This window comes from Lithobates pipiens, unplaced genomic scaffold, assembly GCF_037356315.1.
Source record: "Lithobates pipiens isolate NorthernLeopardFrog02 unplaced genomic scaffold, aLitPip1_a1.2 Scaffold_30, whole genome shotgun sequence".
Classification (NCBI taxonomy): Eukaryota; Metazoa; Chordata; class Amphibia; order Anura; family Ranidae; genus Lithobates; species Lithobates pipiens.
Window position 1 is genome coordinate 5,882,251 of NW_027507791.1, and position 16,276 is coordinate 5,898,526.

The 16,276-nt window shown below is 45.0% G+C and overlaps 1 protein-coding gene across 1 annotated transcript; it reads left to right on the plus strand.

Moving 5' to 3' along the window:
* Positions 1–126: 126 nt before the first annotated feature.
* LOC143942326 (uncharacterized) lies at positions 127–15,573 on the plus strand. Its single transcript, XM_077463560.1, has 4 exons — positions 127–203; positions 310–433; positions 9,081–9,247; positions 13,368–15,573. The coding sequence occupies exons 3-4, from the start codon at positions 9,222–9,224 to the stop codon at positions 14,863–14,865; spliced, it is 1,524 nt and encodes a 507-aa protein (XP_077319686.1). The 5' UTR covers positions 127–203; positions 310–433; positions 9,081–9,221; the 3' UTR covers positions 14,866–15,573.
* Positions 15,574–16,276: the final 703 nt, after the last annotated feature.

A 16,276-nucleotide genomic window follows, 5' to 3' on the forward strand; every position in this document is an offset into this window, starting at 1 on the left:
TCTGGAACTTCCGACCCCGCCCACCCACATGACACGCAAAGCCGGAAGCGGAAGTCCGCGCTGCTTGGTTAACGCATGCGCAGTGAGGTGGAAAGCCTAATGCTGCGCAGAGACGCGCAAGTTTGAAAGGTTTTTGGGGGAGAGAGTGTTAAGTGTTGGGGGTTGTCAGCTCACACTGTTGGTTTGGGTGTCATCCAGTACAGGTGAGTGTGAGGCACAGAGCCCACCTGGGGGTCCCCCTCTCAGGCATGTGTTAGACTGGTGGCCCCCCATGGCTGCCTATCACTGCTGTGTCCCTTTCTGTAACAGTGATGCCAGGTACAATGCAGACAAGAAGATCTCCTTCCACAGAATCCCAGCCCTCCATGTGGAGCCGCAGAGACACCGTGCCTGGCTGACCCGCATCCGCCGAGAGCCGGGGCCCAACTTCAAGGTAATCCCAAATTTCTACTGGGGGAGGGGTGTAGGTGGTCATCAATGTCATCGTTCCATGTCACTAAAATGATGGGGGGAGTTGAGGTGACCATACACGTATCAATATGATCATTGGATTGTTCCATGTCACTAAAATAATGGGGGGAGTAGAGGAGACCATACACGTATCAATATGATCATTGGATCCTTCCATGTCACTAAAATGATGGGGGGGAGTAGAGGATCATTGGATCCTTCCATGTCACTGAAATGATGGGGGGGGAGTAAAGGTGGCCATACACGTATCAATATGATCATTGGATCCTTCCATGTCACTAAAATGATGGGGGGGGGGGTGTAGAGGAGACCATACAGGTATCAATATGATCATTGGATCCTTCCATGTCACTAAAATGATGGGGGGAGTAGAGGTGACCATACACGTATCAATATGATCATTGGATCCTTCCATGTCACTAAAATGATGGGGGGAGTAGAGGATCATTGGATCCTTCCATGTCACTGAAATGATGGGGGGGGGGGGGAGTAAAGGTGGCCATACACGTATCAATATGATCATTGGATCCTTCCATGTCACTAAAATGATGGGGGGAGTAGAGGTGACCATACACGTATCAATATGATCATTGGATCCTTCCATGTCACTAAAATGATGGGGGGAGTAGAGGTGACCATACACGTATCAATATGATCATTGGATCCTTCCATGTCACCGAAATGATGGGGGGAGTAGAGGTGACCATACACGTATCAATATGATCATTGGATCCTTCCATGTCACTGAAATGATGGGGGGAGTAAAGGTGACCATACACGTATCAATATGATCATTGGATCCTTCCATGACACTAAAATGATGGGGGGGGGGGTGTAGAGGAGAGCATACACGTATCAATATGATCATTGGATCCTTCCATGTCACTAAAATGATGGGGGGAGTAGAGGAGACCATACACGTATCAATATGATCATTGGATCCTTCCATGTCACTAAAATGATGGGGGGGAGTAGATGTGACCATACATATATCAATATGATCATTGGATCGTTCCATGTCACTAAAATAATGGGGGGAGTAGAGGAGACCATACACGTATCAATATGATCAGTGGATTGTTCCATGTCTCTAAAATGATGGGGGTTGTAGAGGTGACCATACATATATCAATATGATCATTGGATCATTCCATGTCACTAAAATGATGAGGGGGGGGGGGGGGTGTAGAGGAGACCATACAGGTATTAATATGATCATTGGATCCTTCCATGTCACTGAAATGATGGGGGGAGTAAAGGTGACCATACACGTATCAATATGATCATTGGATCCTTCCATGTCACTAAAATGATGGGGGGAGTAGAGGTGACCATACACGTATCAATATGATCATTGGATCGTTCCATGTCACTAAAATAATGGGGGGAGTAGAGGAGACCATACACGTATCAATATGATCAGTGGATTGTTCCATGTCTCTAAAATGATGGGGGATGTAGAGGTGACCATACACGTATCAATATGATCAGTGGATTGTTCCATGTCTCTAAAATGATGGGGGATGTAGAGGTGACCATACACGTATCAATATGATCAGTGGATTGTTCCATGTCTCTAAAATGATGGGGGATGTAGAGGTGACCATACACGTATCAATATGATCAGTGGATTGTTCCATGTCTCTAAAATGATGGGGGATGTAGAGGTGACCATACACGTATCAATATGATCAGTGGATTGTTCCATGTCTCTAAAATGATGGGGGATGTAGAGGTGACCATACACGTATCAATATGATCAGTGGATTGTTCCATGTCTCTAAAATGATGGGGGGTGTAGAGGTGACCATACACGTATCAATATGATCAGTGGATTGTTCCATGTCTCTAAAATGATGGGGGGGGAGTAGAAGAGACTATACAGTACACGTATCAATATGATCATTCCATGTCTCTAAAATGATGGGGGGAGTAGAGGAGACCATATACGTATCAATATGATCATTGGATCCTTCCATGTCACTAAAATGATGGGGGGGGAGTAGAGGTGACCATACACGTATCAATATGATCAGTGGATTGTTCCATGTCTCTAAACTGATGGGGGATGTAGAGGTGACCATACACATCAATATGATCAGTGGATTGTTCCATGTCTCTAAAATGATGGGGGGAGTAGAGGAGACCATACACGTATCAATATGATCATTGGATCCTTCCATGACACTAAAATGATGAGGGGGGGGGGGGGGTGTAGAGGAGACCATACTGGTATTAATATGATCATTGGATCCTTCCATGTCACTAAAATGATGGGGGGAGTAGAGGAGACCATATACGTATCAATATGATCATTGGATCCTTCCATGTCACTAAAATGATGGGGGGGGAGTAGAGGTGACCATACACGTATCAATATGATCAGTGGATTGTTCCATGTCTCTAAACTGATGGGGGATGTAGAGGTGACCATACACATCAATATGATCAGTGGATTGTTCCATGTCTCTAAAATAATGGGGGGGAGTAGAAGAGACTATACAGTACACGTATCAATATGATCATTCCATGTCTCTAAAATGATGGGGGGGGGGGAGTAGAAGTGACCATACACGTCTCAATATGATCAGTGGATCGTTCCATGTGTCTAAAATGATGGGGGAGTAGACGCAACCTTACACGTATCAATTTGATCGTTCCATGTCACTAAAATGATGGGGGTTGTAGAGGTGACCATACACGTATCTATCAGTCATCAAATAAACATTCCATGTGATTAAAATGATGTGGGGTCTATAGAGAACAATACACATCAATATGGTCATTCAATCAATCGTTCCATACCACTAATATCATGGGAGAGGTACAAGGCGGCCATACATCTATCAATATGATCAGTTTTAGTGGCTTGGAACAATCAATTGAATGATCGATTGACTAACAATAGTAAACCGCACACTCTTAGTTCCATCAGTTTGGCGAGCACTCGATTGATTTTGACACTAGCAGGTCAGTCGGCCTGTGGTGGAACTGTGTAGATCAAGTCTGATCGATTGGGCAATCAGACAACTGATTGATATAGGAATCGGTTTTTTCCCAAGTGTTCTTCCAGGACAGCCCTTGAGAGATGGAGCTCCTCCCATCGACACAGGAAACACATTGCCACAGTTCAAAAGGCGGTCCCTCAGGTCCCTGGTCAGTCATTTGTGTTTCCTCCGTCGGAGGAACATGTTGCCAGGAACCTGGAGGCCCCTCTCAGGGGCTGCCTGAGAACCTGCAAGCCTAAGGGACCGGGTCCTGGTTTATGGCTGCAGTTTGGGTCCATACCTTTTTTTCTTTGGCTCGGGTACCGTCCAGCTGAACCGGAGCAGACCCGTTACCCTCCTCCTTCCAGTGCCGAGGTGGCCAGGGGCAGAATGACGCCGGTTTCCCCCAGGAGTGGTGAGTGGAACCTTCCATCTTCCCTCCTCGTTGCAGGGGGTCGGAGACGCCGAGCGTTCACTTCCGGCGGAACCGCGTCATCACTGCGTGCCGAGACTTCCGGTTCCGGGTCTCTAAGGGTACAAGGAGGAGAGGGAGAGCCAGCGCTGTGCCTGTAAAGCCCGACCAGCGTCCAGCTATACCGGATTAGCGGCGGGATTCGGAGCGTCAGAGGGGGACCATGGAGGCTATTCCCCAGGATACTCCGGCGGAGACAGGCACCAGCCAAACCCAGGTAGGCTGCTGGGCATGCTATTACTCTGGTGGAGTGGTGGTGTTTGTAGGCTGGGCCCTGTAGTACCCCACGGTGGCGGTTTACTCACAGTGAGGTTGTTTGTTAGTGGTGATTCTAAGAGGGACATGGTGCTGACGCTAAGAAATCCTTTGTCTTCTTATTTTCAGGCTAAAGAGATGCCAAGGGAAGACAAGACAGGCCGCAAAAAGTGTCCTAATTGTGGGAATAGGTTGTCCTCTGGCTCTAACAAAGCCCTATGCAAGCAATGCATTGCAAGCTTGCTTAAATCTGAGGCAGATTCCCCTTTAGCAAAGTTTTTGGGCTCCTTTAAAGAGGAAATGGCGTCGACCTTTAAGTCCCTCCGGGAGTTAATCACTGACGTGGGATCAGCTGCAGCTGCCTCCACGAGTAAAACAACTATAATCTCATCCTCACCATGCCTTACAACACCCAGCTCAGGGGAGCCCCGTATGGTCAGGGAGCCTAGCCCCACGTTGATTAGCCCCGAATCCTCTGACACTGACTCGGGTCAGGAAGAGGATCAAGCAGCATCTAAAGCCTCAAAATATAGATTATCTCTCGAGGAAGTAGATGAGCTAATGGGGGCTATCTATGATACGCTGGAAATTGAGGAGGAAGAAACTCAGTTATCCAGACATGATCAAATGTATGAGGCTCTGGGGAAAAAGAAAGCAAGGGTTTTTCCTATACATAAGGTGCTTTCTGACCTTGTCCTTAAGGAGTGGTCTGAACCAGACAAGAAGGTTTTCTTTCCTAAATCCCTTAAGAGAAGGTTCCCTTTTGATGAGAGCCCAGAGGCGGTCTGGAATAAAAATCCAAAACTAGACGCCCCTCTGTCCAAAATCTCAAAGCAGGCTGATCTGGCCTTTGAGGATATGGGCCACCTGAAAGATCCCATGGACAGGAGAACAGACATTGTCTTAAAGAGGGCCTGGGATGCCTCTATGGCAGGCTTAAAACCAGCTCTAGCCACTTCCTGTGTAGCTAGAAACCTGGAGTTCTGGTTATCGCAACTACAAGAACACTTAAAGGCAGGCACTCCTAGGGGGGAGCTTTTGAAATCTTTCCCTATGCTTTTTAAGGCCACCAGTTTCATCTCTGACGCCTCCACGGACTCCGTTAAATTTACGGCTAAATCTGCAGCACTTTCAGTGGCAGCAAGGAGGTCAGTATGGATGAAAACCTGGGGGGGAGACACGGCGTCTAAAACCCGCCTGTGCAGCGTCCCTTTTACAGGAGACTTAGTCTTCGGGCCTGAATTAGACTCCGCCTTAGAAAGGACGGCGGACAAAAAGAAAACCTTTCCTGCAAAAAAGAAAAATTTTCAAAGAAAAATTTTTCGTCCCTTTAAGGAACCCTCTAAATCAGAGAAGAGTTCAACCCCCAAAAAACATTGGTCGGGACATAAAGGGAAAGGAAAAGGGGGCATACTGTTTAGCCGCCCCAATCAGGATCCCAAACCCCAGTGACGTCAGGGTTCCTGTGGGAGGAAGATTAAGCAAATTTCTTCCTCAATGGGAAGAGACAACCTCGAACGAGTTTGTCTTAAACATAATAAAAAGGGGTCATGCGCTGGAATTTCACAGCAACCCTCCTTCCAAGTTTCTGGTGACAAAGCTTCCAAGTCACTCAGAAAAGGCCAGGGCCTTACCTTTACTAATAGGGGAAATGGTAGATCAAGAAGTATTGACACCAGTCCCTATTCAGGAACAAGGGGACGGTTTTTACTCGCACATCTTTGTGGTAAGAAAACCGTCAGGGAGATTCAGACTAATTATGAACCTCCGTCCACTGAATCGCTCCATCCGTTACAAGAGATTTCGGATGGAGTCCATTTATTCCATAAAGAATCTCCTGCAGAAAGAGACATTTATGGCAACCCTGGACCTAAGGGATGCTTATCTGCACATTCCAATAAGGGAGGAATGCCAGAAATTCCTTCGGATGGCAGTGCAGATAGACACAAAGGTTTACCACTTTCAGTGCAGAGCACTTCCCTTCGGTCTATCATCCTCTCCGAGAATCTTTACCAAGGTTCTCGGAGAGGCTTTAGTTCCTCTGAGGCTTCAATCAGTCTCAATTATCCCCTACCTAGACGATCTGCTCCTAACAGCCCACTCAGAGAGTCGTCTTTCTCAGGACCTAGAATTGACTCAACTCAGTCTGAGTCGATTAGGGTGGATTGTCAGTCAGGAGAAATCCAAGACAACCCCAACACAGGAGATCCTGTATCTGGGGTACTGGATCAAGTCTGTAGATCAGAAAATTATACTGCCGGAAGAAAAGATTTTGAATCTGTGGCAGAGAATATCTTTTCTTCAATGCAGCCCCAAGTGTACGGTGAGGGAAGTAATGTCGGTCTTAGGTCTTATGACGGCAGCCATTCCAGCCGTACAATGGGCCAGGTTCCATCAAAGAGAACTTCAGGGTTTTCTGTTAGAACAATTAAAAGGCAGAGATCTGGAGGAGGAGGTATCGATCCCCTCAAGGGTAAAACGCTCCCTCTGGTGGTGGAAGGACAGGGAGAACCTAAACAAAGGGGTTCATTGGGTCCTTCCTATCACTTCAACACTAACAACGGATGCGAGCAGTTGGGGCTGGGGAGCCCACCTAGGCTCAAGCTGGGTCCAGGACAAGTGGACCCCGGAGGAGAAATGTTTCTCTTCCAATTGGAAAGAACTAACAGCAATCCTGAGAGCTGTTCTAGCTTTCCACCCCGCAATACAGGGTCACCATCTACAAGTCCGTTCAGACAATACGACGGCTGTAGCATACATAAACAAACAAGGAGGAACCAGAAGTCCTCGTTTGATGTTGGTAGCCAGACGCATTCTCCAGTGGGCAGAAGCCAATCTGGAATCCATTTCTGCAGTTCACCTGAAAGGGGAGCTGAACAACAAGGCGGACTTCTTGAGTCGACAGAGGATTTCGAACCAAGAATGGTCCTTACACCCAGAGGCATTCAATCTCATAACAGCTCACTGGGGAGAACCAGAGGTAGACCTTTTTGCGAGCAAGAAAAATGCAAAGGTTCCCAATTTTTTCTCGCTAAACCCAGGAGATCAACCCCTGGCGGTAGATGCCTTGCAAACTCCATGGACTTTCAGTCTGGCGTATGCATTTCCCCCTCTTCATCTCATTCCGAGGGTCCTAGCAAGATTCCTCAAGGAAAAAACCTGTTTGATTCTAGTAGCACCTTTTTGGCCCAGGAGACCGTGGTTCACAACGTTGCTACAATTGACAGACTGTCCGCCTCTAAGACTTCCCTACAGACAGGACCTCCTGTCGCAGGGACCTCTTTACCATCCGCAGGTCGCCACACTGAAGCTGTCAGCGTGGTTACTGAGGAGGAAATCTTAAGGAGTAAGGGCCTGTCAGACGAGGTAATTGCGACCTTACTACAGAGTCGCAAACCAGTCACGAGAGCTATTTACAAAAAAGTCTGGAAAAAATTCAATAGCTGGCTGAATGGCCGGGACATAAATACGGCTAATATTCTACAGTTTTTACAGGAAGGTGTAAACAAGGGTTTAACCCTAAGTACTATTAAAGTACAGATAGCTGCCTTAAGTGTATACCTAGATGAACGCTTACAGGAAAATCCTTTTGTCGCTAGATTCTGTAAGGCAGTCGCTAGACGCAAGCCAGTCAGAATCACAAAAGTCCCATCCTGGGATTTAGCAGTTGTGCTAAAAGCTTTCTTGGGGTCACCCTTTGAGCCTATCTCAGAGGCCTCCCTAAGGCTTATTACCTTTAAGACAGTTCTCCTGGTGGCAATCACTTCAGCCCGTAGGGTCAGTGAAATCCAAGCACTTTCCATCAGGGAACCATTCCTACAGATCCTAGAAGACAGAGTCATTCTAAAGACAGACCCTGGGTTCTTACCAAAGGTAGCATCTAGCTTCCATAGGTCCCAAGATATTGTCCTCCCTTCATTTTGTCAAAATGCAGCAAATGAGAAAGAGGAACGTTTTCATTTATTGGATGTGAGGAGGTGTATTCTAGAATATCTTAAAATAACAAATCCATTCAGAATCTCAGACTCCCTTTTTGTCCTTTTTTCCGGACAGCGTAGGGGACAGAAAGCTTCAAAAGTAACCATAGCTAGATGGATTAGGCTAGCTATAGCAGAGGGGTATAAGGCCTTGAATAGAGATCCTCCTGAGGGTGTTAAAGCTCACTCAACAAGAGCGTTGTCTGCATCCTGGGCAGAAAGAGCTGGTGCCACCCCGGAGCAGGTATGTAAAGCAGCCACATGGTCAAGCTTTTCCACCTTTACAAGGCATTACCGACTGGACTTAATGTCTAGTCAGGATCAGGCCTTTGGGAGGAAAGTCCTCCAGGCCGTGGTCCCCCCCTAATCTGGTAAGTACTTGGGGATCCTCTCAAGGGCTGTCCTGGAAGAACACTTGGGAAAACTGGAGTTAGTACTTACCGGTAACTCCTTTTCCGGTGGTCTTCCAGGACAGCACGATCCCACCCTTTATTTGATTGTAGTGATGTACTAATGTTATTACCTGTTATGGTTTATATGTTTTTCAGTTCCATCCTTCGGTTCTTGGTGAATGACTGACCAGGGACCTGAGGGACCGCCTTTTGAACTGTGGCAATGTGTTTCCTGTGTCGATGGGAGGAGCTCCATCTCTCAAGGGCTGTCCTGGAAGACCACCGGAAAAGGAGTTACCGGTAAGTACTAACTCCAGTTTTTTAGGCTCCGTTCATATCTTGGCTTTTTTGAATAGAGGGCGGAATTAAATTTAAAAAAATTAATTTTTGCAGCTTTTTGAGACTTGTCAGCTATTTATTCACGCAGGCTCGTGAAGGTATTGAAAGGTCCACTGTCACTTCATGAATAATGAATACAGGTATCGCAAGGCGTAGACTGTAATGCACATCTCTCCTCTTGTTCCAGATATCCAGCTGCACCAGGGTGTGTTCTAAACATTTTCTTCCAACGGACTTTGTGAAGACATTGACGGGTAAAAGGAATCTCAAGCCGTATAGCGTGCCGTGTATATTTCAGTGGACGACAAATGCGCAAACAGAGGAACACATGTCTGTTTTAAAGAAGAACTCTGGGTAAACCGCCTTGAATGTACCCGCTTTGATTTTTTTTTTTCTTTTAATTGCCAGGATTATAATGGTGTTGATGGAAACTGGGGAGAGTTGCAAGGGTTTTTATTTTACTTAAGCACTGGACCTCCAGAAGGTTTTACAACCTTCATGACCAGGGCATTTTGTTGCTGTTCATGACCTTTGCTACTTTAACTGATAATTGCTCAGTCATGCAACACTGTACACAAACAGAATTTATATCACTTTTTTTTTCACACAAATAGTTTGTATTTCACCACTGGGTTTATTTAACCACTTCCCTACCACAGTACGTCATATGACGTCCTTGACTTTGTGAGGGGATATCTGAATGATGCCTGCAGCTACATATTCTTTGCAGCTGTGGATTCTGTGCATGATAAGAACGATCGTAGCGGCAGTTCCACTGCTTGATCATTCTTATAGGGGAGGGGATGTCCCTCGCCTCACCCCCGTCACGCCATAAACCAGTGTTTCTCCAGGCTCTCCCGTGCCCTCAGCCCGGAGATAGAATTGTCCCGCGCCGGATGGCGACGATAGAGATTGCCGGTGACCAGATGGTCACCAGTCATCTCTATGACTGTCGGAGGCCCGGGCGCGGCGTTATGACGTCACACCCGGGTTCCCGGAAGTAAACAAATCCGTGATCGTGGCTATCTGTGTGAGATCTGTGCCATTTTTTTTTTTTTTTCTCGATCTCATGCTTCCCAGCCTGGAGGAGAGATGTGGGGTCTTGTTGACCCCACATCTCTCCATAAAGAGGCCCTGTCACAATAGATTCCTATTACAAGGGATGTTATTCCTATTATAGGAAATGTAATCAAAAAAATAAAAATGTAAAACGCCCCTGTCCCCGGTAGCTCGCACTCAGAAGCGAACACACATGTAAGTCCCACCCACATATGTAAACGCCGTTCAAACGACACATGTGATGTATCGCCGCGTGCAATAGAGCATGTGCAACAATTCTAGACCTCCTCTGTAACACTAAACTGGTAACCTATAAAAAATAAAATTCAAGCATCGCCTATGGAGATTTTTATGTACTGACGTTTGGCACCATTCCATGAGTGTGCGCAATCTTAAAGCATGACATGTTTGGTATCTATTTACTCGGCTTAACATCATTGTCATGTTATGCAATCGTTTGTCAGCCTCCCTGTCTCCATGTGCTCATCTCTAGAGATCAGCTGACTCTTACCTGACTGCTTTTATAATCCCTCCTCTATCATGGCTCCACCCTAGCTCCTATCAGAGAACTCTATATTAACCTGGGCACTGCAAGCCAACCCCGCTGATCAACCTTTGTGTGTTTGGCTCCCTGTTTCCTGCCTGCAGTGTGCGCTACATTTGTTTCTGTTACTGACCTTGGTGTGTTCTAGAGCTGCACGATTTGAAAGATTGCTGAGCAAACACAGTGTGACATAAAATATTGCAGCAATTGCCATTTTATTCCCTAGGGTCTCTGCTAAAATTATATTTATATATATATATATATATATATATATATATATATATATATATATATATATATATATATATATATATATATTATAATGTTTGGGGGCTCCAAGTAATTTTCTAGCAAAAAATATTGATTTTAACTTAAGAAGTGTCAGAAAAAGATTTAGACTTTAAGTGGTTAAACTTCCTGCATTTACATGTGGTTGAAAGCTTGGCAGACTGCCCAGATTATTTGTTTACATAGAAATTCTATCCCTTTGATCTAAGAAGTAAGGTTAGTTACAATGTTGCAAGTTCTAAACTTGGCAGACTGCCCAGGATGCTTTCTTTTGACAGCTGAGTGAGCAGATAATCTCTCCACTTGTTTATATGAAAGAATTGCCTACGCTCAGCGGGAGATAGTCAGGGGAGTGAATCAAGATTGCGTTTTTTTTTAACGATTAATCTTGCAGCTCTAGTGTGTTCTCTACTATTCTTGTCTGCTCGTGACCCTGACCTTTTGGCGTATCCCCAACTATCCCTGTATGCCTGTGACCCTGAAACTTTGGCGTGAACTCTGTTGTCCTTGTCTGCTTGTGGCCCTGACCTTGGCTTATTCCCTTACTATCCCTATCTTCCTGTTGCCTACTGTGGGCGTGAGCTGGGGGACCCTGGGGGTCGTGACCTGGAGCCAGTTGCAGCCCAATCCATCCTCCCCACTAGAGGCTCTGGTGAACACTTACTGGCACTTAGACTCCACGCCCTTACGTTCTAACCCCGGTGGGATTCGTCTTTGTGTTCCAGCGGCCCTGCCTTCCTTTACCACCTTGACTACCGTTCGCAGCAGTCAGCCGTAGGGTCCACTACCTTGCGGCGCACTCCTGATCTACAGTGTGCATCTGTCACCTAGCCTCAAGGTGACCTGACAATCATCTTTCACATTATACAAAAAAATTTGGCTCACTTTACTGTTTTATTTTTTTAATTCATGAAACCGTTTTTCTTTTCCGGGGAAAAAAAAAGCGTTTGAAAAATTATTGCACAAATACAGTGTGAGATAAAAAGTTGCAATGACCGCCATTTTATTCCCTAGGGTGTCTGCTGAAATGTATGTGTGTGTGTGTGTGTGTGTGTGTTCTGAGTAATTTTCTAGCAAAAACATGATGATTTTTACATGAAGGAGAGAAGTGCCAGAATATGCCCAGTATGGAAGGGGTTATAGTGTATATTATTTGGTTTGTGTAAAAGGTTTATAGCGTCTACAAACTATGGTGTATATATGCTGCAGGCATCACTAAATGGCGGACTGTTGTCCAGGTTCGGACCTAGTAACAGACCTGATCACACTGCAACAGTGCCCCTGGGTGTTGAGCAGTGTGGTGTGACATACATACCGTGTGCATTTTTCTGCAACGGACTGGAGCTCACCTGAAGGCTCCGTGTGAATGAAAGAAAAAAAAAAAAAGACACAGTGGGACGCAGTTCAATTTTCACAAAGTCTGCTGCCTCAGTTTTTATGATTGCAATTTGCATATACAGTAAAACCTTGGATTGTGAACATAATTAGTTCAAGAAACCTGCTTGTAATCCAAAGCACTTATATATCAAAGCTAGTGACGCTAATACAGTAATACCATGGTATCACTGTATTCGTTATACTGAGGTATCACTGCGGTATCCAAGCATTTTGCAAGGCGAGCTATATTTCTTTTAAAATCCTGACTTGATTTGCGAGCGCTGTGTTTCGCAAGACGAATAGGACTCAAGACGCTGGTGTATATATAATACCATATGTAGCCAGAGGTCCGGGGCTGCTGGTGGCTCCCAGCGATTCCTGGAGAACTCGGAGACACTCCCAGCTAGGTGAGGCAGGCGAAACGTGCGTCGGAGAACCCAAAAGTGTTAACAGTTCTCGAGTGTCCTCATCAGCGCCCCCTGCACCTCTGGCCACATACAGTACTGCATACACTAGCATCCCCACACCTCTGCCCAATCGGTACTGCATACACCAGCAGTGGTTGTGGTACGAATCATCTGAGCTTCCATTATTTCTTATGGGGAAACATGCTTTGATGTACAAGTGCTTTGGATTACAAGCATGTTTCTGGAGCAAATTATGCTTGTATTCCAAGGTACTACTGTACAATGATCAGTGATAACTTGTATACACACTGGCTGGGAAGGGGTTTACATTTAGGGGCAGTTAAGGGGTTAACTGTGTGCCTAACAATGTGTAATGTGTGCTGCTTTTACTTTACTATCTGGCTGTTTTTTTTTTTTCTCTCCCTGCTTTTCAGGGAGAAGAAACAGCCAGATCGTTGTTCACAGTACACAAAGTTCTGTGTTTTTTTCTTTTTTTGTTTGTTTTGTTTTTTAAACACAACTCTGTGAGTGGACACAGCCGATATCATTGGTTGAAATCAGCTGCCAAATCCGTTCTGTGTCCAATTACAGCATGAGTAGGGGGACGCAGGCATATGCACCCCAAACCCAGACGAAAGCCAATGCTGTACGTGATTGTGTCTGTAATTGCCGCCTGCTCGCAGTATATTTTACTGAAAGCGGTCAGCAGGTGGTTAATCCAAACTACAGCTTTATGTGAAATAAAAATAACCTTTTAACACTAACTTTTATTTATTTTTATTTTTTTTCCCCCCACTAGGTCTGCAAAGAACACCCTTCAGCCTATTTTGCCTTTACAACCCGCAGTGCAGAATAGCAAGCCATCCCAGCCAGCGGATATAACCACATCCATTCTGGACCACTGTTATGACCTTCCCCCGATGACAGACACAGAAATGCTGCACGCGGCTCGAGAAGAGATAGCAAGGTTGCAGCAACGCAATGCCGCTTTGGAGAGAAACACATTCTTCCTAGAGCGGTTTTCCACAGACTCAAGCCTTATTAACTTTTACACCGGCTTCAAAGATTATTCCACCTTCAAAGTTGTGTTTTCAACATTGACTGAAACAGAAGGCAGCTCAGAGAAATGGAAGCAGTGCCAACAGGAAGGAAATGCAGGTTTCAACAAGCATTCCCTAGCGGAATATGAGACCATGCCACAGATTGACCAGTTCTTCTTGTTTTTATGTAAAGTTCGGCAAGGATTCCACGATAAAGACTTAGCTGTTCGCTTTAACATATCACAAAACAGGGTTACTAGGATTGTCATCACATGGGCTCACTATTTATACCTTGTCCTTGGAGAGATACCACTTTGGCGTAGCCGTGAAACTGATTGCCAAGATGTGCCGGAGTGCTTCAAAGCTTCCTACCCTCGTGCCCGGGTGACCTTACATTGTGCCGAAATTAAAGTGCAGACAAGTAATACGGACAGCACAAGTTCTCAGATATGCTACAGTCATGCGTCTTACAAGGGTTTGCTTGGCATAGCACCCCATGGAGCTGTGATATTTATAAGTCCCCTGTATTCTGGCTGTGCATCAACAAGGGACATCACAAAGTCATCTGGGATCTTGGATTTGTTGGAGCCTGGTGACAGGGTTATCACAGATAAAGATTTTGGTATACAGGACCTGGTGGAATCTGTTGGAGCATTTGCAGTCGTGCCCCCAATTATAACAGCCGCCCTGCCTCGTGAGTGCCGCGAAGCTACAGTCATGTTGAGTCAACCTTCAGAAGATCAAAATACCATGTACATCTTGGCATCATCTAATGAGCAAGGTCAAGAAACCTTAGTAGTGACAACCTCCACAGGTGTAGAGGATGCAGTTGTTGAATTAGACCAGTCGGGGGGTGAGGAAGAGATGGTAGAGGTTATAACTGAAGAAAAAGTCGTAGAAGAAGTGGTGACAACGTCTGACCATGTAATTGAGATTTTGGATGACCAGGAGGAAGCCAAAATGGAGACAAAGGAGGCCTCAAACACACCCAGAAATAATATAAAAGAAAAGCGTGACATTCAAGAACAGGTGGTCACCTCTACTCCACATTCTGAAAAGCGCACAGAAGAACCCACAGGACGAAGCACTGATATAAATTCCCTTGCTCGTCTAAGAATTTGCATCAATCAAGATATTGACAGAGTTCGTCAGTATCATCTTTTTAATAACGTTTTGCCATTTGCCTTAGCAGGCATAACTAATCAGCTCTGGGCAGTGTGTGCTATGCTCACCAACATCAATGGGTCACTGAGCTAGAGTGGACTTCTCTGAAGAAAAAAAAAAAAAAGTCTTCTACTGGGCTTTGCATTTGCTACAGTAATACGCTTCTTTCTTGAAAATGTTTTCGTTTGCTTATGTTGCAGGCTCTACCATTGGCACAATCAGCCTACTTTAAGTGGAATAAATACTTGGCTTTACAAGCCTTAGATACTGCCATTCTCAGAATTCTAACAGCCTACTGAGATCCTGCCAGTAAAAGTTGGGCTGCATTTAGCCAAGGTGCCGATCCCAGTGGCACAAATAGCTGTGGCCAACAGCCTTCTATTGCTGTATGCACGCAGCTGTCTATCCCAACAGCAGTAATCATTAGCTTCCTGCTGCTGGTATTTACACCGTGGGTACACGGCTATGCAAATGCAGCTTTAAGCATCACTGTGATTGAGGTGACCACCCCTGAGAATCTAAGAATGGCAGCTGAAAGTATTCTTGGGTAAAGTGTTTCGCTTGGCAACAGGTTCTCTTTAAATGTCTGTTTTTATAATGAGTTATGTAAAATAAGTGAGACATAACAAGCCTCGTCAGGCTAAATTGTTTAACAAAGTTTTAATTTGTGTTTCTTTTCTTATGTGTGCTTGTTTTGTACTATGCAGCTAGTGCTTTAAAAACACATCTTTATGGCGAAGTTAAGTGTACATAAATAAAGTGATGGGCTCTCTATGCAGAATACCCTTCACTAGATTTCTATATGGTTTCCCCTTAAAATGAAGGCTCCATGTATTATATAAACATATGTAATTATAACAATTATTTTTTTTTTTTTTTTAAATGATGCATAAAGAGTATCTTAAGGGCACGCTAAGTACACACGGTCGGACATTCCTACAACAAAATCCGTCCGTTTTTTCTTTTCTTCTGAAGGATTTTGTCCAAAACTGGTGTTGCATACACACGGTCGGACAAAGTTGTCAGAAAATCCGATTGTTCGGAGCGTTATGACGTTCGTTCATTGCAACGGGACTATGTTGCGGCTAGTAGCCAATAGCTTTGGTCTCGTAATTTGATCTGAGCACGCGTGGTACTTTTTGCGATCGGAATTCTCTACAAACGATTGGAAAAAGTCAGATCGGTTTTTGTTGTCGGAAAATATGAGGTCCTGCTCTCAAATTTTTTTAGATGGAAAATGTCCGAAAGAGCCCATGCACAATCTGATTTTCTGACAATATAATCCGATCAGACCTTTTTCCTTCTGAATTTCCGACTGTGTGTACAGGGCATAACCCTTCTCTCGACAGAGAGGCAGGACGATAACAGGAGTGGTCAGAATCGCCAGCCTTAACTTTTATTTGCTGTAAAGTCAGCAGCTACTAGTAAATACAACATTTGATTGCACCCAAATAAAAACTAAGAGATGTTGGACCTCGTACAACATTTGTGGGTGCTTACTCAC

Bases quoted from the DNA above. Each gene is read 5' to 3' on its own strand.
- LOC143942326 (XM_077463560.1), top strand. From the start codon at position 9,222: ATGTCTGTTTTAAAGAAGAACTCTGG. The intron at 9,248-13,367 runs GTAAACCGCCTT...TCCCCCCACTAG, and splicing joins GTTTTAAAGAAGAACTCTGG to GTCTGCAAAGAACACCCTTC.